The 22,199-nt window shown below is 39.8% G+C and overlaps 1 protein-coding gene across 2 annotated transcripts in view; it reads left to right on the forward strand.

Annotated features, from left to right (window-relative positions):
- VWC2L (von Willebrand factor C domain containing protein 2 like) overlaps positions 1–21,922 on the forward strand; it is a 168,571-nt gene extending 146,649 nt beyond the window's left edge. For both annotated transcript variants that reach the window (XM_025405124.1, XM_025405125.1), the window contains one exon: positions 18,604–21,922. In XM_025405124.1, the coding sequence (XP_025260909.1) occupies positions 18,604–18,752 (149 nt within the window). In that variant the 3' untranslated portion in view covers positions 18,753–21,922. The remainder of the gene's footprint in view (positions 1–18,603) is intronic.
- The last annotated feature ends 277 nt before the right edge of the window (positions 21,923–22,199 follow it).

The following is a 22,199-nucleotide window of genomic DNA, read 5'->3' on the forward strand; positions in this document are numbered from 1 at the left end:
ATCTATAATCTCAATGATTACAAAAAGGTACTCTCTGAGACAAAAGAGCGCCTCCAAGTGTGTTCACCAGCACACTCGGATGAGCACATCAAGTCTCAGCACATCAGCAATGCAGAGAGTTCCTCTACTACTAAAAATACAAATAAATTAGCCCAGCATGGTGGCGTGTGCCTGTAATCCCAGCTACTCAGGAGGCTGAGGCAGGAGAATCACTTGAACTTGGGAGGTGGAGGTTGCAGTGAGCCGAGATCATGCCACTGCCCTCCAGCCTAGATGACAGAGCAAGACTCCATCTCAAAAAATAAATAAAGTTTCATTTTGGAGGTTGTTTATTCTGCAGCAGTTTAAGCTTGGGCCAAACTGATTGTTTTTCTGGCCTAAATTACATTGCGGACCTCAAGGAGAAAAACACAGTTGGCAAATTTACAGCCTTAAAACAAAATTGCCTTAACTTGAGGGATTCCCTTAATATTGTTTCTTATAATTTCTCTTTTTGAGAACTTTCCTATTTCATGGGAATTTAGAAACATGAAGGGTCACACACAGGAACTACTTCAAGCTAGAGTTACTCCCACCCAAAAAAATACCCTACAACAATATAATATCTTTTGATGTAAATTCCTTATGTGTTGGGTGCCACAGCCAAAGAAGAGTAGGAGCTGAGGTAACAGAGCTTGGTAATGTTGTTCATTTTTTATACACACTCTAATTCTGTCAGCAAATCTAGCATATTACAATCTGAGGCCAGGAATCCATACCAGGAGGACTTCCAGTGAATACAAAATAATCTAGTGATTTCTAAAATCAACCTCCTCACTTCCCTATTCCTCCAGTTTAACTCCTTAGTCTATCATTTCAACCACTCTCTTGTTAATAATATCTCCCACTCCTTTGCTCCTAGCATCCCAAATGCCTGCCAAAACCTCAAGCCTAAATTATAGCTAACAGTTGCAGTGCACACCACGTGCTGACTGTCCTCAGTACATTATGTGCACTGACTCTTTAGTAACTACAGCAACCCTACAGGGGCAGGGAGTCTTCCTACTGTTCCCAGTTCACAGATGAGGAAACAGTGCAGGGTGGAGGAGACAGAGGGCATAAGTGACATGCCTGAGGTCACACTGATATTAAATAATGACTATTTGCCTCAGACGCTGTATTCATCCGTTTACATGCTGCTTGTACAGACATACCCGAGACTGGGTAATTTACAAAGAAAAAAAGGTCTGATGGACTCACAGTTCCACATGGCTGGGGAGACCTCACAATCATGGCAAAGGCACCTCTTCACAGGGTGGCAGGAGAGAGAATGAAAACCAAGCTAAAGGGGTTTCCCCTTATAAACGCCATCAAATCTCATGAGATTTATTCACTACCACAATAACATTTTGCGGGAAACCACCCCCATGATTCAGTTGTCTCCCATCGGGTCCCTACCATAACACATGGGAATCATGGGAGCTACAATTCAAGATGAGATTTGGGTAGGGACACAGCCAAACCGTATCAGATGCTCCTCCACAATATTGCTGAGCTCTGATGGGAAAGACCACACAAGCCACCAAATTGATACCACTACAAATTATAGTAGTCTTCCTCACGGGACTGTCAACCCTACTCAAACAATGGTATTATGCGTCCCCAGTCAGTAGACTTTTTATTCTCCTCAATGACTGTCTCAACCATTTCCTTTTTTCATCTTTTCTTCACCCTTATCAGATCAAGGTCCCTCCTACTGCTCAGAGAAAATAGAAATTATCAGACAGAAATTATTTCAGCTCCTAGTGCCTATTACTATAGAAGAGGGCCCCCACGTCCCATCTAAGAACACAGAATTTCATGCCTTTCTGCTTTCTCAGGTACTCTAGTCTCCCTACCCATTCTCTTTTACATTCAACCTCTCTCTCCCACCAGATTGCTTCTCACAATCATGGCAGAAGGCACCTCTTCACAGGGTGGTAGGAGAGAGAATGAAACCAAGCTAAAGGGGTTTCCCCCTATAAAAGCCATCAAATCTCATGAGACTTATTCACTACACAATAACAGTTTGCGGGAAACCAGCATTTAAAGATATTTCTCTCTCATTTTAACTATCCTCCCTCCGCACTGTCTCTTACAGCTACTGACTGCACTCCTTTCATTTCTGCAGCTTTTACTTCCCATCCATTTCTCAGTCTTCCCCAGCCTGGCCTTTGCCTTCACCACTCCGCAGACATTGTGCTTGTCAAGCAAGGTCACCAAGGAGCTTGCCTCTGCCTTATCTCCACGCCCATCTCAGCTGCACTTGACACTGCCGTCACACTCCTGCCAGAAACCTTTCCTTTCCTTTGCTTCTCTGCTATCATGTATTGCTTTTTCCTTCCTTTTTGAAATCCTTTTTGTCATCTTAAGTGGCTCCATCTCATCTGTCTTCCCTTAAATGACCATGTCGTCCTAGGCCCTCTTTCTTCTTGCAGGACATCAAATGCTCATTCACTCCCCTGGCTTCAATTACCATTCATTTGCCAGGGGTTCCACCTCTCTATGCCCAGCTCAGTCAATTCTATTCCCCTATTCATCTCTGCTTAGATGATTCATGTGTATATCAATTCAGACTTTCTAACATTGACCTCATTCCCTTTTCTCCAAATCCTGCCCCTTCTCCAGCATTCCATACACTTGCTCAAATTAGAAACTTGAGGGGCATCTTCTACCTTATTCCACACACTCAATCTACCACCAACATGAGAGAATCATGCTGACTCTATTGCCTAAATACTGCTCACACCCACTCACTTCTCTCCCTTCTTCATGACCACCACCCACCATTATCTTTGTCTGGACTAGTGAAAAAATTGACTCAATTATTCTACTTCTAGCAACACAGCCCCTGCCTCTGTATCAACTCATTATCCACATGCTTTAGTGTGGTTTTACAGTGTAATCTATGTAAAAAGTAAATTGGTTATGTCATTGGTAATCCTCTTTTCTCAGCATCTCAAGTAGTTAAAACAACAGCTGTATGCCCAGCTAATTAAAAAAAAAAAATTATAGAGACGAGATCTAGTATGTTGCCCAGGCTTGTCTTGAATTCCTGGCCTCAAGCCATCCTCCAACCTCAGCCTCCCAAAGTGCTGGGATTATAGGCGTGAGCCACTGAGCCCAGCCTAATTTTCAATATCTACTTATACCACATCCATACAAGAAAGAAGTATGTTTGTCTTGTTGAAATTGTAATTCCAGTGCCTGAAACAATGACTGGTACATGGTGGGTAGTTAATATTTGCTTATGGAGTTCTAAATTATCATTGTATTATGATTTAAAACAAGCTGGCCTCATTATACAGTTTGTGGATTCTTATTTATACTGATCTTATTATTTCTGTTTGATAGTTATTAACTATCTACAGCCAGTTAGCTTATGCATTAAAGAAAACGCCACTTTGTTGCTTAATTTACCCACGGCATGTGTAATAATGTGTTACTATAAAAGCCATGGAAATGTTAGCGGGGCATCTTTGATAGTATGTTCCAATAATGAAATAACATACTCATCTTTTTTTAGTTGTAAGGCATTTTGTGTCTTTGAACACAGAGAATAAAAATAGGAAGTTTTCTGCTTCATTGTGGTGTGTGGGTGGGTGGGCGTGTCTGTCTGTAGTAATGTTCCACTTTGTTGACAAGTATACTCCATGTCCCGTGTCCCTTTCCCTGAGTGAGAACATGACTTCCATTCTGGTGTGTTACGCATATCAAGCATATCATTTTCATGAAGTAAAAATAGGTTTCAAATTTTTTCATCAAGGAACTAGGCAGTTTTCAAAGATGATACTAAATTAATCGTCAGAAGTAGAAGGTGTGTTGTTTAAAGAAATTTTATGTTTTATATGAAAGTTAGACAAAACTGAGTAACACTATCTTTTTTTAACCTGTTTCAATCCCAAAGATAAATATATACTATTTTCTGTCCAGTGATAACTGGCTTGTTTTTCAGTAAGTGAGGTCATTAAAGCACCCAAAATGGTTCCGAATGCCAAGTTTCACACATGTCTCCTTCATTCGCAAGCTGTCATGTAGGCTAAAATCACACTTATCAAAGAAACACAATAATGACAGCTCAAAGGCTGATGCCGAGACTTGAAAGTAATTGAACCATTTAACCACCATTTACTTGCTCAGAATTTCTCCTCAGAAATGACCCCTTGCTAAAAGCCTATATTCTTGTAGCACGGTGAATTCATTGCCTTTTGGATAAGCTCCATCTATTTTGAAGCTTCTTCCAAAACACAGACTACGTTCTCTTCCTGGTTCCCGATGTTACGGTTTTCATCCAAGCACTGCCTTATTCTAAAGCAATGGTTCTCAAACTTTAGCCTGCGTCAGATTTATCTGGAATGTTTGTTAAAACGCAGACTGCTGGGCCCCATACCCAGTGTTGCTGATTCATTAGGTGTCTGATGGGGCTGGAGAATTTGCCCTTCAAAGATATCCCCACTGATACGGATGCAGTTGATCGAGTGCCCACCCTTTGAAAACTCCTGTTGTAAAGAGATGCCCTTGTTCATTACACCTAGCATTCCTCCCTGCCAAATTGGATAAAAATCGGTTTCCTCTTGGCCACCTGTCATCTCATCCTTCCATAACTCTTCTAGGCTGGTGCTATTTGGTAGAAATACTATGTGAACCAAACATGTAATTTTTTGTGTCTAGTAGCCACATTTTTAAAAAAAGTAAAAATAAAGAGAAAAGAATAATTTTAAGAAAACATTTGGCCAGGCGTAGTAGTTCATGCCTATAATTTCAGCACTTTGGGAGGCTAAGACAGGCCAATTGCTTGAATCCAGGAGTTCATGTTGTCTGAGTTAACACGGTGAAATCTTGTCTCTACTAAAAATACAAAAAATAGCCAGGTGTGGTGACACAAGCCTAGAGTCCCAGCTACTCAGGAGGATGAAGTGGGAGGATCACCTGAGCCTGGGAGATCAAGGCTGCAGTAAGCCAAGATCATGCCACAGCACTTCAGCCTGGGCAACCAGAGTAATACCCTATCTCAAAAAAAAAAAATGTGTGTGTGTGTGTGTGTATATATATATATATAATTTTATATATATAATTTTTCATATATATAATTTAATGTATATATCTAAACTTAATATATCCAAAATATTTTCAACATGTAATTTATATATAAAAAAATTAATGAGCTATTTTACATTGTTTTTGTCTTATGTTCAAAGACGCACTAAGTCTTTGAAATCTGATTTTTTTTAATTTTTAAAGGTCTGGGGTGCATGTAGAGGCAGAATGTGCAGGTTTGTTACATAGGTAAGCATATGCCATAATGATTTGCTGCACCTATCAACCCATCACCTGGGTATTAAGCCCAGCATTCATTAGTTATTTTTTCTGATGCTCTCCCTCCCCCAGCGACACCCCCCAACAGGCCCCAGTGTGTGTTTTTCCCTTCTTTGTATCCATGTGTTCTCATCGTTCAGCTCCCACTTATAAGTAAGAACATGTGGTGTTTGATTTTCTGTTCCTGTGTTAGTTTGCTGAGGATAATGGCTTCCAGCTCCATCCATGTCCCTGCAAAAGACATGATGTCATTCCATTTAATGACTGCATAGTATTCCATGGTGTATATGTACCACATTTTCTTTATCCAGTCTATCATTGATGGGCATTTAGGCTGATTCCCTATCTTTACTATCATGAATAGTGCTGCAATGAACATACACATGCATGTATCTTTGTAATATAATGATTTATATTCCTTTGGGTATATACCAGTAATGGGATTGCTGGGCCAAACGGTATTTCTGGTTCTAAATCTTTGAGGAATCAGCACACCATCTTCCACAGTGGTCAAACTAATTTACATTTCCACCAACAGAAGTAAAAGTGTTCCTATCTCGCCAGCATCTTTTTAATAATTGCCTTTTTAATAAATGACTTTTTAATAATTGCCATTCTGACTGGCATGAGATGGTTGGTATCTCATTGCAGTTTTGACTTGCATTTCTTTATCTGTGATGTTGAGCTTTTTTTAAATATGTTGGCCATATGCGTATCATCTTTTGAGAAGTGTCTGTTCACGTCCTTTGCCCACTTTTTAATGGGGTTGGTTTTTCCGGTGAATTTAAGTTCCTTGTAGATTCTGGATATTAGACCTTTGTCCAATGAGTAGATTGCAAAATTTTTCTTCCACTCTGTAGGTTGCCTGTTTACTCTGATGATAGTTTATTTTGCGGTACAGAAGCTCTTTAGTTTAATTAGATCCTATTTGTCAATTTTGGCTTTTGTTGCAATTGCTTTCGATTATTTTGTCATGAAATCTTTGCCTATGGCTACATCCTGAATGGTATAGCCTAGATTTTCTTCTAGGATTTTTATGGTTTTGGGTTTTACATTTAAGTCTTTAATCCATCTTGAGTTAATTTTTCTATAGGTTTAAGGAAGGGGTCCAGTTTCAATTTTCTGCATATGGCTAGCCAATTCTTTCAGCACCATTTATTAAATAGGGAATCCTTTCCCCATTACTTGTTTTTGTAAGGCTTGTAAAAGATCAGGTGGTTGTAAATGTGCAGCATTATTTCTGAGTTCTCTATTCTGTTCCATTAACATCCCTTCATGTTAAAAATCTCAATAAACTAGGTATTGAAGGAACATAACTTAAAACAATAAAAGCCATTTATGACAAGCCCATAGCCAACATTATACTAAATGGGCAAAAGCTGGAAGCACTCCCCTTAAAAACCAGTACAAGACAAGGATGTCCTCTCCCACCACTCCTATACAACAGACAAAGAGTCAAATCATGAATGAACTCCCATTAACAATTGCTACAAAGCAAATAAAATACCTAGAAATACAGCTAACAAGGGAAGTGAAGGATCTCTTCAAGGAGGACTACAAAATACTGCTCAGAGAAATCAGAGAGGACGTGAACAAATGAAGAAACATTCCATGACCATGGATAGGAAGAATCAATATTGTGAAAATGTCCATCCTACCCAAAGTAATCTACAGATTCAATGCTATGCCCATTAAACAACCATTAGCATGCTTCACAGAATTAGAAGAAACTATTTTAAAATTCATATGGAATCGTAACAGAGCTTGTATAGGGAAGGTAATCCTAAATAACAAGAACAAAGCTGGAAGCATCACACTACTGGACTTCAAACTATACTACAAGGCTACAGTAACCGAAACACCATGGTACTGGTACAAAAATTGATGTCTATTTTTTATATTCCCAGCATATCTCAGCTTAGACAGGCCACATTTCAAATTCTCCATAGCCACGCATGGTAGTGGCTACTGAATAGGCAGTACAGCACTAGAAATTTATTGCCAAAGAAATGGGGAGTATTGAAGCCTCTGTTTGGCCTGCCCTTTCCTGTGCCTTTCATCACATTTCCCCTTCTAAGATGTGCCTGGTTGCCAAATACATTATCATTTTAATAATAGATTGTAAGGAAAGAAAGGAAGCACTACAACATTAAATGTATGCATTGATTTTAAAATGCATGCCAATATCAGAATTTATTTTTATGCGCAGGACCAAATATATGTCATTATGCCCTATTTTGGTGCAGTTTTTAACTTGCTTTTTACCCTGCCCCTTTATCCTACACATCTCCTCCCTCATCAGTAGCCCCTTTCCCTAGCAAGACAGTCAGTGTTACCAACATAGTATTCATGCTTATTTTCCCTCCATCATCATATAATCCTATACAAATATGCACCAAAGTTTGTCTACATTTGTTTCACTAACATAGGATCCTATTATACCCACTTATCTGCATAATCACTTTCTTATTCAACAATAACTCATGGAAATCCCTGCAAGTCAGCTGGAAGTTGTACTTCATTCTTTGTAATGACTGCAGAAGAGTCCATGGAGAAGGGTGCCATAATTCAATATTTCTGTGACTGGCAGGCGTTCACATTTTATCTCAGTTTTTTTAGCACTGAGGAAAAAAACCTGCAAAACCACTCTACATAAATAGATGGAAAGATAGATATTTAGATAAATATCTTTGCCTACTCTTTTATTTAGCTTGCAACCTCTTTGTTTTGTTTTTATTATACTTTAAGTTCTAAGGTACATGTGCACAATGTGCAGGTTTGTTACACATGTATACATGTGCCATGTTGGTGTGCTGCACCCATTAACTCGCCATTTACATTAGGTATATCTCCTAATGCTATCCTTCCCCCCGCCCCCCTCCCCACAGTAGGCCCCGATGTGTGATGTTCCCCTTCCTGTGTCCAAGTGATCCCATTGTTCAATTCCCACCTATGAGTGAGAACATGCGGTGTTTGGTTTTCTGTTCTTGTGATATTGTTATCCCTTAACTTAGACTTTCTCCCATCATATCTGGGCCCTTTATTTGCAACCAATGACAGCATTTCCATTAGCAATCATAGCAAACCATTTTCATTTTCCTAATGACTCCCTCCTCAGTCAACAACTGAAACAGACCAATGTACATCCCCTGACCCTACCTAATGATGTGCTGTCTATTTAGACATTTTCATTCGTCCTGCTTCTTGTACACAGCCTGAAGAAAATCCACATAGAAAAGATTTCACTACTATATGCCCTCTCACTTTGCAAAAGCTATTCGTGACATGAAGATTCATTTCTTCATTGACATCTTAAAAAAAAATGTTTAATAAACATTAGAAATCGAAGGACCTGGATTCCATAAAGTAGTACAGACTGTAACTCAGGTAATAACAATAAGTAGAATCATAATAGCAACAACTTAACATTTTTTGTGCCTTACTATGTGACAGGAACTGTTCTAAGTGCTTTACATATGTGAATTCATTTATTCCTTCAAAAAGGAAGGAAACTGTAAAATAGGTTCTCTTAACACTTTATTATTATTCCCATTTTTTGGCTGCTGACATTGGGTTCATGTAGCCAGTAAATGGTAGGAGCAGAACTGAAACATGGACAGTCTGGCTCCAGGGTCCTAATTGTATCCCTTTACTCCTATCTCTGAACCACAGTGTTCCCAGCTGTAAAATGGGTGTTACAGTAATGACACAACCTACTTTTAGGATTGCTGAGAAGAAATAGGACAATGATTTGAAAATCATTAAAAGATCTAACAAGGTGGGGTTAGTCTTGTTTCGGCTTGGGAAGTTTGGCTGAGAGATTATTCCATCATTCAAAACAAAAACTAAGCAGATTAAATGTTTTAGACCACAGCAAATCAAACCATTTTCTGACCACAAACATCCTCCTGAAGGTGAGACTAGACAGCTACAGCTGGCAAACGTAGGACCCAAACTATGCCAGGTTCTCAGAGCCTGAGAATTTTCCTGAAATTAGAAGAGCAGCCAACCTTTACTTCTATTGTGTAGCTTGACCGCGTCCTTCCTCTTCTCTTCACTCCAGCCCTTGCATTTTACCTAATTGGAACACCAGGTTATAAATCTTACATACTTAAGGGCCAGAAAACTCTCTGGAGCTCTCAGACTGAAATTTGTGTGGGAGTTCAGCAATATTGAATTTTCAAATAAAATGATTAACAGGCACCTTTAAGGCAGCCTTAGAGAAAACAGTATTTCCTGAATCTTGCCACCTTAATCTAAGGAAGCTTTTTGTTTTAGGTCTAATAAAAAGGGTTTGGAAGTAACATAGGGATGAGTGACTAAAAGCAGGTAGAGGACCTCTATTCTTTGCTCTGGAAGCTCCCTCCAGCAATTGCAGTCTCATCACTAGTCTCTTCCCAGGCACCAAAAGGGCATTGGAGCATGATACTAGAAGGTTTAAGGCACTTAGTACAATTTTAACTGCAATCAGCTCTAATGACTGGTTTTTAGAAACATTTTTTTCTAATATTTTAATAGTTGAAAATGGCTATACCTGATCAGATATCCTATTTGATTTTTCAGAGCACAATAGCATCTATCAGACTGCACAAAGCAGAGAATTAAATCAGTGAAGAGAAAGGACATAATCCAACTCAATTTAACCACAGACTAAAGCCTGCAATCCTACTATTTGCTGAAACAATGATTTAGATGCTCTGCCAAATAAATATAGGATGTTTATGGCTTTACACAATAGGAACCTGCCTCATTTATGCAGCAGAAAGATCATTTACAACCAATTTCTAGAAGACACTAAGTGTCAATAATAAATTTTCAAATCAAGACCAAAAATTGTTATACTCAAAAAAGGAGCATTAGGCAATATGAAGTTGTTTCCAAGGAGAATTTTCAGGGACACCATACTAACTTAAAATCATAAAAGATCAAGGAAGTGGTCCTGACCAGCCTGGCTTTCCTAGTCTCTGGGAAGTAGGAGTCTCAGCTTTAAAAAGGATCTGAATCGACAAACAACAGAGCAGGGTATCTAGTACTGAAAGATCTGATCTCTGTAACAACCTGGCTGCCTTCTGAGATAATCACTAGAACCACATTGCCTTCCTGGCCATATGTGCTTCACAGGAGCAAATCCTGCTTTGCAGTTTTGAGAAGAGGTTGAATAGAGCTATTCGAGAGGCTTTTTCTCTGCCCCACATGGGAATTTTGTAGCTGGACTTTCCCTTCCTATCATCCATTCACCCCTTTATCCACATACGCACAGAATTAAAACATCGTAGCCTTTTACCTCTACTACAGCAGCAGCATCCCAGGTGCTATCAAAACTTGGAGGAAATGAAAAGTAGTTCTAACTCACAGAAAGATGGACTTCTGGGATGGAGCACAGAAAAAAAAAAAATGGTGCTGTATCCCACCCCAGGCGCTTACTAACTGTGTGACTTTGAGAAAGTCACTTGACGTTTCTATGTTTTATTGTCCCACCTGTAAAACAGAAAAAAATAATACTCTGAGGAGAACATAAGGCCATGTATAAAAAGGTCTTGAAAATAATCCTCAAAATGTTACCCAAATTGCATGTTATCAATTAGGTCTGGATTTTGTATGAGCTTCCTACAAGAGAAAACTGGGGAGTCAGGAATAGGAAAATATATGGTTATGAAGTAAATATCAGCATATAAAGAAATTCTCTCAAGTACTCAACCTGGGAAACAGAATGTGAGGGCTGAAATTTAACCTCTCTTATTGTTTAGTTCTCTGCCCTTTAACAAGTCCCTTAATTTCTCTGAGCTTTACTTTCCTCACCTGTGAAATGAGATCATGATAACCACTTTTTAGCAATATAGTGAATATATTCTATAAATATCAGTTTCCCACTCTGGATCCAGGACCTTGACTATGTGTCATTTTTATCTCCTCCGTGACCTGAAATGGTCCTGTTTATTTCTTTTTGTGCATTTTGCCTGATTTACCCCCCATTTAAATGTCAACTCCCCGAAGGCAAAAACTCTTATTCATTGATGCATCACTGCTGCTTCTAGAAGTCTTGTTTGGAATTAATGTTTATATTATTATATATTAGTCTGTTCTCATACTACTAATAAAGACATACCTGAGACTGGGTAATATATAAAGGAAAGAGGTTTAATGGATTCACAGTTCCACATGGCTGGGGGGGGCCTCACAATGATGGCAGAAGGTGAAAGACAAGCAAAGTCACGTTTTACATGGCAACAGGCTAGAGAGCTTTTGTAGGGGAACTCCCTTTTACAAAACCATGAGATCCCATGAGACTTATTCGCTATTACAAGAACAGCACAGGAGAGACCCATTCCCATGATTTGATTACCTCCCATGGGGTCCCTTTCACAACAGGTGATTATGTTGCCTCCAGGCTTGGTTGTCTTGGCTATTCTAAATATTCTCTGGCTACAACTTCCTTTAATAAGTGTATTTTCTGCTTAAATTATTCAGGGTTGGTTTTGTTGCTTAATAGATAGGATCCTCCTCTTCTCCCAACAACCTGGTATCTTAATCCTATTGCATGTGACCCTAGTCTCCTAAGGGAACCCAACTGTGTTGTCCTCCTAGAAATTACCTCCATCCTCCAGCCCTTTTCTTCTCCCTCCCCCAGATCAAACTGCACATTTTCTAGGGGCTTTTCCCTTAGGACTTTACTTTTTATAAAACATAATCTCATAAACTAATTCAAGCCAATGTGCTAATTGCCGACACTAATTTGATATCACTCCAGCATTTCAGCAGATACTCCCAATGCCTCAAAGCAAAGGAGAAAGGAATGTGTTTTCGTTACCATCATACAGTTGCAGGGCCTGTGAGGGCTCTAGTCTTTGTCTGCAATCTTAAGAGCCCTGCATCCATCAAGGCAGCTCCTGTCTATTTCATCCATGAGTGCTCTGTGAACCAATCATATAGCAACCATGGTGCAGTTAATGAAATCAATGTCTCTATTTCATGGTAACACTCACACACACACACACCCCTACATAAAATCCTTCAGCGACTTCCCAATGCTTTGTCATGGCCAACAAGGCCCCCAGTCTAGTGGATATGTCCAAAAGTATTTAACAACTGGCTAGAGGGAAAAATCTTAGTTTTAGCATTTTCTGATTTGGGTGACAGAAAAACACCCACCATGGCCAGTTTCAAGCTATCAAAAAAGTGTCAATGACATTATAAGATTCCTGAAGAGTTAACTGTTTGCTCTTGCAAGCCAATATGAGACACCAGCTCCAGTACAAAACTGTCCCAACTTGTTTTCCTGGCCACTTCACGGACATCATCATGCTATGCTACACTCATCACTTCAACCCCATTAGCCTTCTACAGCCACTCAATGGCTCCTCCTCTGCACCCCCACACACAGCCAGCCTTACTGTAGTCTAAGTCAGGTTCTCGGCTACAACCTTCCACAATTGTGTGATCCTCTCCTTTAGAGTACTTATTTCAGGTTATATGTTTACTCCCCTTAATGCAATCATGTGATGTTTAATGCTTAACATCATAAGTAAACACAGACTGGAAGAGGTGTAAACAGAGTGGCTATCAACTTCCTTTTCCATCGAGTTTTTATGCACCTTTTTATGGGGAAATTTCAGGGCTTACCAGGAAAAAAAAAAAAAACTGCTCAGCTCTTAATACCACAAATACGACAGAGACCCTTCAATTTTCTGCTGGTTTTGTAGAATCCTGGATGATTGAAACTGGAAAAGATCACTTCAAATGCTTGTTCTCTGATCACTAGATACACTGGAAGGTGTTTTATGGTCTATCTTGAGGAGGTTGACGTGAGAAGATGGAATAAAAAGGGACTGAAAGGATAGAGCCCTGGGTTCTCCACAGCCAAATCACCAGAACAACGCTGCTGTTATATATTTCTCATATTGTTCTTCCTTGTAAGATTTACTTTGAATGATTCCTACTATGGAAAAATGCTTACCAACCAGTTTTCATTTTATAGATGTGCAAAATATGTGCTCAAAGAACAGAATATGGAAAATTATTATTATTTGATATAGGGTCTCACTTTGTCACCCAAACTGGAATGCCGCAGCACGATCTTAATTCACTGTAGCCTCAACTTCCTGGGCTCAAGAGATCCTTCTGCCTCAACCTCCCAAGTAGCTGGGACTACCAGGGGTGCACCACCATGCCCAGCTAATTTTTTGTATTTTTCATAGAGATGGGGTTTTGCCATGTTGCCCAGGCTAGTCTCTCAAACTCCAGCCAAGCAATCCACCCAACTTGACCTCCCTAAATGCTGGGATTACAGATGTGAGCCACCATGCCCGGCAGGGAAAATTACTCGTGTCTTGTTAAAAAAAAAAAAGTTTTCATGTGTGATTATTCCTACCTTTTCCTCTTTGCTCCTAGCTCCAAACTCCCAGTAAAAAATTCTGTTTCCAATTTTATCACGTTTTCAAAAACATGAATCCTGAGACTAGACCACATAGACTCCCATTTTTGTGGGGGTTAGAGAGCACTTGAGCCGATAAGTCATAGAACCTCCACTTGAGCCAGGTCTCTTGAGTTATGGGCCACTTTCATTCTGCTTTTTGGTTGGTCTACATCCGGTAGCAGTGAGAACTTCACTGCTGCCGAAAGGAAAGTCTAACTGCCCAAGCATCTTCTCCATGAGAAATTTCCTTTAGTTTTAAAATAAATTATGATTCCTGAAGACTATATAAATACACAATATAAAACCAGTAAATCTGATAAAGACCTGTAGAAAAACCAGTCTCACTTGTTTCTAGCCACATCAAATTTCTTGCCTCAGTATGCAAACACAAAAACCAACTAGACTTCTAAATTCTGATCAGAAGCTCAGGATCTGGGCAAAGGAATACAGTAATGCACTCCTAGCTACCTGCCTCCTTTCCTGGGCAATTAGAAGCATCTTGTAGTTCTGAGAGATTTGAATTCATATCCCACTGATGCCACTTCCTGGACGTGTGATTTCAGGGAGATTTATCTGTGAGGTTCAGTGTCCTGAAGGTAAGAACATGCACCTTTTTATGTGGTTTGTTGTAATAATTAAATGAGACAAATTTCTGGCCTGAAGTAAATGTTCAAGAAATTATCACCATGTGTTTTCATTCATTACCAAATACTCCTATACATTTAATACTAACCCTAGGCTTGACATAGAAAGCCTGATTCATAAGTTCAGAAATTAAGTTCACTTCCAATATATACGTACTTTATATTATTTCATTCAGTTAAAAAAATTTATACTTTCCTAATATTTGTCAGACACAGTAGTAGACCTGGACCATAAGAAATAACAAAGCTTCAGTTCCTGTCTTCAAGGATCTGACTACTTAAACCATACCTGACAGATAATACCTATATTTTCTCTCATTCATTCTCTCTCTCTTTCATTCATATTCTCTCTTTCATTCATATTCATTCTCTCTCTCTCTCTCTCTCCCCCCACCCCAGGGGCTCCCTCTATTGCCCAGGCTGGAGTGCACTGGCAAAACCTCAGGTCACTGCAGCCTCGACCTCCTGAGCTCAAGCAATCCTCCCCAGTCAGCCTCCCCAGTACTTGGGACAACAGGTGCACATCACCACTCCTGGCTTTCTGTTTTTGGTAGAGACGAGGTCTCACTATGTTGCCCAGGCTGGTCTCAAACTCCTGGGCTCAAGTGATCCTCCTGCCTTAGCCTCCTAAAGTGCTGGGATTATAAGTGTAAGCCACCACAACCGGCCTACCTCCTATATTCTTAAAGATCACTAAAAGAGAAGACCACACCACATTGTTGGCAACTACTACATTCAGTTCTCAGTCATCTGAAGAATTTACATTATGTGTAAGTGTGTTCAATTCATTGAGAATCAATATGTCTCCATTTCCCCCTATTCTAGGCCCCAGAAGGAGAACAGTTGGTCACCATTTTTTACATAATAAGCCTTCATTCTTTGAGACTTATTGAGTTATTCCTCCATCTTCTCTTTCTAGATTAAATAATTCCAATCCCCTTAACCTTTTCTCAGAGGTCCTATTTGCCTGCCTTCACTTTAATCATTTTCATTGTTCCCCTCTGGAGTCTCTCCAAATCCTCTGCATTAAAATATGTTGCTTTGCCATTGAATTCACTCTAAGAAACGTATTCCCTTACCTCTACCGAGACAAAAAGAAAGCAGTCCCCAAACACAAGGTAGACAATAGATAGAAGGATAGAGTTGCTACGTAAAGAACTCATGGTGGGCTCTCATATGCTCAAAGCAAATCTGCATTTACTGTCACCACTATTAAGGAAGAAGGGCTAAAACCAGAACCGTTTTTAAATAATGCCAACCATTCTGCTTGACAATTATCTAAATTACTTTTAAGCAGATAAGACTATTAACAGCAAACTTGAGACTTCTGTAGTTACACCTAAGGTTCTCAGAAGGGTACTAATAAAAAATCACTGTACTACTAGAGCTAATGAGATCAAACAGGAATTTTTGATTCTGTAAAATACCTCTGGCTATCAGGTAGAGGTGAGAGCTTACCATATAATTTACAGAAGTGCCTTTGGTTAGGCCTGGCACGTGCAAAGGATCTTTCTTTGCATTCTGTCAATCAATATACAGTCATTAATATTTCTTGAGCTGAGAGTGCAGCAAATTCTAAATGACTCTGAAGAAATGGTGTATAGAGGTTAGTCAAATACACACTAACCATAGTTCGATATCAGCATATGCAGAAAGGGGTGGATATGAAAACCAGAGCTCTAGTCAAATATCCCTTCAGGATATGCATAGAGATTTGCAAGAACTCTCTTTTCACAAAGATTCCTCCCTGCCTGTCTCTCTTATTGTGCCACTGATATTATCCATCCTCCTGTGAGCCAGTAGCATGTCTCTACACATACACATACACATGCATGCTTACATGCTCACACAGTTAAGCTTCTTCTGTCAAATATCCAAATCTTCTCAAGAAGTTGGGAAAACTCTTACTGGATAACATCTTGCCTGGTTCAGGGACTTCTTTTAAAACCACTATGTCAAATTTTTTTTTTTTTCCCCACCTGGAAAAGTTAAAAGTACACAATTGGGGTAAAAAGACTTGGTTACAAGGGGACAGGTGGTAAGAGGAACCACTGCCTTCTCCAGTTTGATGCCAGGCAAACAGGTGGAAGTTCACTCTAGTATGATTTCTAAAGTTAGGTTAGCCCTGGCAAGACCCTGTTTGACCTACAACTGGTTGGGCTGAGAGAGGTCTGTCAACAAGGGCCCTAGGAGAATGAGCTACATTCTGGAAAATACCTCTCTGCCAAGTTATCTGAAGACTCCCTCAGTTCTGGGTCCAGAACAAATTCACAATTTGGTGTTGAATTTTCTCAGGGAGCTGTAGACCCAAAGGCAGTCCAATCTATCAAACAATGACTTAAATCCCAAGACCTATGGAATATTGTAGTCCTTAAATAATCAGCAATAAGGATGGCCAGTGGCTTAGAATCATAGAGTCAGAACAAGGCTGGGCATGGTGGCTCACGCCAGTACTCCCAGCACTTTGGGAGGCCAAGGCAGGTGGATCACCTGAGGTCAGGAATTCAAGACCAGTCTGCCCAACATGGTGAAACCTTGTCTCTACTAAAAATATAAAACATTAGCCAGGTGTGGTGGCACATGCCTGTAGTCCCAGCTATTTGGGAGGCTGAGGCAGGAGAATCGCTTGAGTCCTGGAGGCAGAGGTTGCAGTGAGCTGAGATTGTGCCACTGCACTCCAGCCTAGGTAACAGAGGGAGACTCTGACTCAAAAAACAACAACAAAAAAATGAACAAGAAGCACCCTCCTGGGCGAAGGCTGACAGCTTGCTAGCTACTTGTCAGAGCTGACCCTTATTCCCTCCTGCTCTGCGTGGCCCTTTATGCTTGAGCACATGCCAAGCGTTTGTGTTACAGAGTGAAGAAAGGCATAGGCACTCCACCACCGGTAAGTGTATACACTGTTGAGGTCTGGGAGCTCTGAAACAATGGGCAATTAAAACCGTAACATATTTAATAGCTTTGTGTTGAAAAGTATATGTTGTATAATTAATTATAATTTTATAAAAGCAAGACTCCAAATATGAAGTAGAACTACACATAGCCCCAAATTTCATTTATTTGATGGTAAAGACAGTCTTACTTATCAAGGGGGTAAGAAGGTGAAAGTAGGGCACTGATGTTGATATGCATTGCCTTATTACTTTGTAGTGGTTATGGTGAGTGGCCAGTAATGCCGGGTTAATAAATCACTGGTAGACATAACTCAATGTTCTCTCTCTTTACCCAAATGTGTACTTCAGAGACCTAATACCAAATTGCTTCAAAGAAAGAACAATTCGTACCACCCTACTATAATCCACTGCACTTTGGGAAGCAATTTTTATTCCATTTGAATTTGGAAACTATAGTAATAACTAACACTGAACACTGGTATTCCTACATTGGGAAGGTCAAAAAATGCAAGAAAGTAAGGGGAAAGTAAGAGAAAGGAGGGAAAGACAGACAAGAATTTTTTAAAAACCTGAAATGGGTGAATTTTTAAAACATTCATCTATAATGACCAGGGGACATTTTCAATAAGGCTTTTGAATGTCAAAAAGTAAAACAAAATTCCTGCTGACTTTCAAAAGCCCACTATTTTGGGTCATTCTTTTAAAAAAAAAAAAGAGAGAGAGATAGCCAGCAGATTAAAGGAAGTCCATTTATAAAAATCAAATGAACCTCTAACAAAGCTTGTTCAGGACATGAATAAATCATCTGGTCATGAATTATTCATTGTTATCAAGAAACAAGCTGGGGATTCCAGGAACTGCACTGGGGAGGCACTGAAACTGGGGAACGAGCGAGTTTATTGTCTCAAACCCACCACAGGAAGGGAGAGGGCAGGCCATGGGTGCCACCATCTGAGGCAGACCATGTCAGCACTCCCTCGTGTTTCAGAGCATACATTGGCAGCCTTTACATCCCAGAGGACAAAACAAATAGAGTTTAACCCACAGAACCTAAATTTAGAAAACTGCATGTACTCAGGAAGCAGACAATACGATTTTTTTTTGAAGATTGTCTCTTTTTATTTAAGTTCACGATATACATGGGAAATATGAGCTGTGTGCAAAAGGTAGCAGAATTTCAAGGAGATGGCTAGAAAATTCCTTGATAAGTCAGTAGTCTGACCTACTCATTCATGGCTTTGGGGCTTGGGTTTGGATGGTGGGGAGAAAGGGAGGCTTGCAGATTTAATCAACTAATCAATGTATCTGTGTGTTCCAGGTCCAAACTGCTTTGCAGGAACTACAATAATTCCAGCTGGCATTGAAGTGAAAGTGGACGAATGTAACATCTGTCACTGTCACAACGGGGACTGGTGGAAGCCTGCTCAGTGTTCAAAACGTGAATGCCAAGGCAAGCAGACTGTGTAGGACAAACTTCCAACCAATGACAAGTTCTTAGGAAAGGATGCTATGGCTTCAACACTGCACATGTTTAACACAAAACAAAACAAACTCCTGCCAGCTACAACAGGGTCACCAGCAAAACCTTCTAGGGTTGACAAAAGTGAATATTTTACTAAGAGGAAATTTCTCTTTCTCTCTTGCTATATAAAATATATATAGTATATAGCTATCTAAATCGCTTTTGTATTTACCAATGCTTGATGGTGACTTGACGAACAGATTTCTGGAACAAAAAGAAAGAAATAGCCTTGCACAGGCTCCTTCCCTGGTGATGCCTCTGACCTACCAGCTCACTGTCCCCTGGTTTACTTCATTTTTACTCTTCTGTACATCGTACATGGCATTGTTCTCCTGTGGTGTTTTTGTTTTTTTGTTTTTTTTTTTTTAACTTGTAGAGTCTAAGGGGCTAGATTTGACTGCACAGTAAAGTTTTGAGTTGTGTCAAAAAAGGTTTGGTGAAGGAATGTCAGGGGAAAGATCTTTCCCGAGCTGGGAGACCCAAGAGCATCCAGTCAATTGCTCCCCTAGGGTGAATCATGCCCTGTAGACTAAGGAAAGGGGGGTGGGCACATAGACGGACCTATTGCTGGACAGGGTTGGGAACCAGTACTTTGTCCATTACGTGGGGGCTCACAGTTCTTACAAACCACACATTTCACATGGAAAACCTTGAAACTGCCAATCAAAATCTATTATGTAAAGAACACCATGAGCTTAACTGAAGAATCCAAAGAGAGACAGGTCTTTAAAATTGTAGCATTAATCATCAGACTTTTTCATGATGTGAAATTTGAGTTTGGTTTGTAACTAAACACACTCTAAACTCACTCTATCATCGGGCAATATAAATACCAGAACCAGGGTGAGAAACCCCACTGTGAATCCAAATCCTTCTGAACATCTCTGGCTTTTGAGTTCAGATTTGGCTAAAAGTCAGTAGTACACATTGGCAGTTTTTGTAGTTCAGGACTGTATTTGCCATGTTGTAGTAACAACCACTCAGCCCTACGTCTGAAACACAGATTCAGGACACTCTTTCCACCTCAAGTGCTGATTAAAATTAAAGATTAGGGTAGAGTGAGTCTTGCACAATACAATTCCATTTGTTGAACATTTTTAAAAATGTATATATTAGATACTGAAAACTTAAAATGAACCTTTGAAGAGTCTCCAGGTTGCCCTGGTAACGCTGCTAGTATAGTAACAGAAAAAACAAAATACACAGGGTATCTGATGCCACCTCAATTCAAGTGCAAAATTAACAATTCTGAAACCACATGGCATAGTTAGTTGCTTATTCCATGCTCCTGTCGTAAAAACCCTGGCACAGATCTGATAGGGTCCTTGAAGAGACTTTACAGTTGTCTTTATTATCAACGTTCTTTCTTTTTCTGCTCCCCCAAGCTGGGCTTTGCCATAGCTCCTGTGGAGTGCCATATTCTAGAGCAAGACGTCTCAATCTTAGTAGGATTGACATTTGGGGCCAGATCATTATCTGTTGGTGGGGGCTGTCCTACGTGTTTTTAGGATGTTTAGCAGCATCTCTGGCTTCTATCCACTAGGTGCCAGTAGCAACATCCCAGCGGCGGGTGACAACCAAATGTCTCCAGATATTGCCTGATGTCCTTAAGGAGTAGGAGTGAGGGGCATAATTTCACCTGGTTGAGAACCAGTGGCCTAGAATAATCGGTATATAGTGGTTTCTGCCAGGGAACACACTAGGCAAGCTCTAGCAGCACGTGTGGCTTTTGTGAGCTTCTGATCCCTTTGGAACATATACAGTCAGTATTCCCAAGGGCTCAGTCTTCTCCATAGAGAGTGAGGCTTCTAATGCTATAGGCCCACCCTCAGGAAACGTATTTTTTTAGTCTTGTCAACTGGTTTTTCATTTAAAATTGTCAGCCTCTCCTCCCTGGAAGCATCTCCTGTCATCAAGAAAGAGTTGTCATTTCCAAAATTAATGTGCCGACGAGTTGGACCTGACATTTTTACGCACACTGTGCTTGTGTTATGATACAAATAGCCATGCCGGCACCATCCTGAGGAAGAACATCAAGCCACCTTCCCTTAGAACACCAATTTGCAGCAAGGTTGGTGCCTTTCAGTTGCCACCATGGATACATCATATAGACAGTCATGAATCATTCATGAGCAATGCTGCATGATTTATGTCTGCACTCAAAAGTAAAGGCATTCCACACTTCAGCTTGTGTCTAGACAGAGATGTATTATAGAGCTTTCTTTGCCCTGAGGTTGCCTGTTGCCAACTTCAAAAATCCACACTCTTGGAAAGAAATAATAATAATAAATGACAGGAATAAGGTTGGAAACTCAGAAAATATCATTAATAGAGCCATGCAGCATAGTACCTTATCTATTATTAAGGAGTTACTATGTCCTTTTTTAGAAAACAGAAAGAGTGCAACTGGGAAGCTGAAGTGCAGAAATTTTGCATCTAAGTATTGGCACAGTGAGAGTCACAGCAAGAATTTACTAGAATGGAATGGGACATCCATTAAGGATCTCTCTTCAGAGAGTTTGCAGAAAGCAGGCTGTTCTGTGGCCTCTGATAACCAGCTAGAGAGAGAGAGTTTTATTGTGGGTTTTGTTGTTGTTGGATTTTCTTTTTCTCAAAGTTTCACTACAAGCTGTTTCCTTTAAGATTTTGTAGCACTGACGTTTTTCCCTCTTTAGGGAGAGATGAACTTATACTGTGACAATTTCTCATAAACTGATAAAACTTTACAACTTCCTTCTACCCAGGTCATTGAGAAATTCTTTCCAGACTCTGAACAAGAGAGCTCTGGTCTCATCTGTTGTTTGTTTCTTGTGAAGTCTTTGTTTGCAGCCACACTGTCACCTCTGTACTCCTATTTCTCCTCCACCTTTGGTTCTCGGCTTTAATGACGGCTATGTTAAAATAAGGGATCAACATCTTGTTTGTTAGCTGATGCCTATTAAAAACAATTCAGTTTCTAAAATCTTTGAAAAATGGTGTGCCTGAAAACTAGTGAGAAAAAAAAAAAAAAAAAAACCTGAACACTAAACTGTAAAAAGGGGATTCTAGCAACAATATTTCATGTGTAAAAGAATATATTATTAAAAAATTATTTTGTTAAATATAAAGTGTGTTAACCAGCAAACATTGTTTGTGGTATATTTTCCTTCCCACATTTCTCCCTTCTCCCTACCCTCATTATTTAATGACTAATTCTCGGTTACGTCTATCATCTGAAAGTACATGCGTCATTAGAGCTGTATTCAATTAGAATGAAGCATTAGCTTTTGCATTTGCCTGCACACATTTTCATTTTTCATAATGCAAGGCATTGCTGACTTGGGGATCCGAGAGGCGGCTCAAATAAGCCAGCAGTGAGAGGGTAAGCGATAGTAAAATTCTTTTCCTGACCC

The sequence above is a fragment of the Theropithecus gelada genome, chromosome 12 (genome assembly GCF_003255815.1).
Source record: "Theropithecus gelada isolate Dixy chromosome 12, Tgel_1.0, whole genome shotgun sequence".
In the NCBI taxonomy this organism is placed as follows: domain Eukaryota; kingdom Metazoa; phylum Chordata; class Mammalia; order Primates; family Cercopithecidae; genus Theropithecus; species Theropithecus gelada.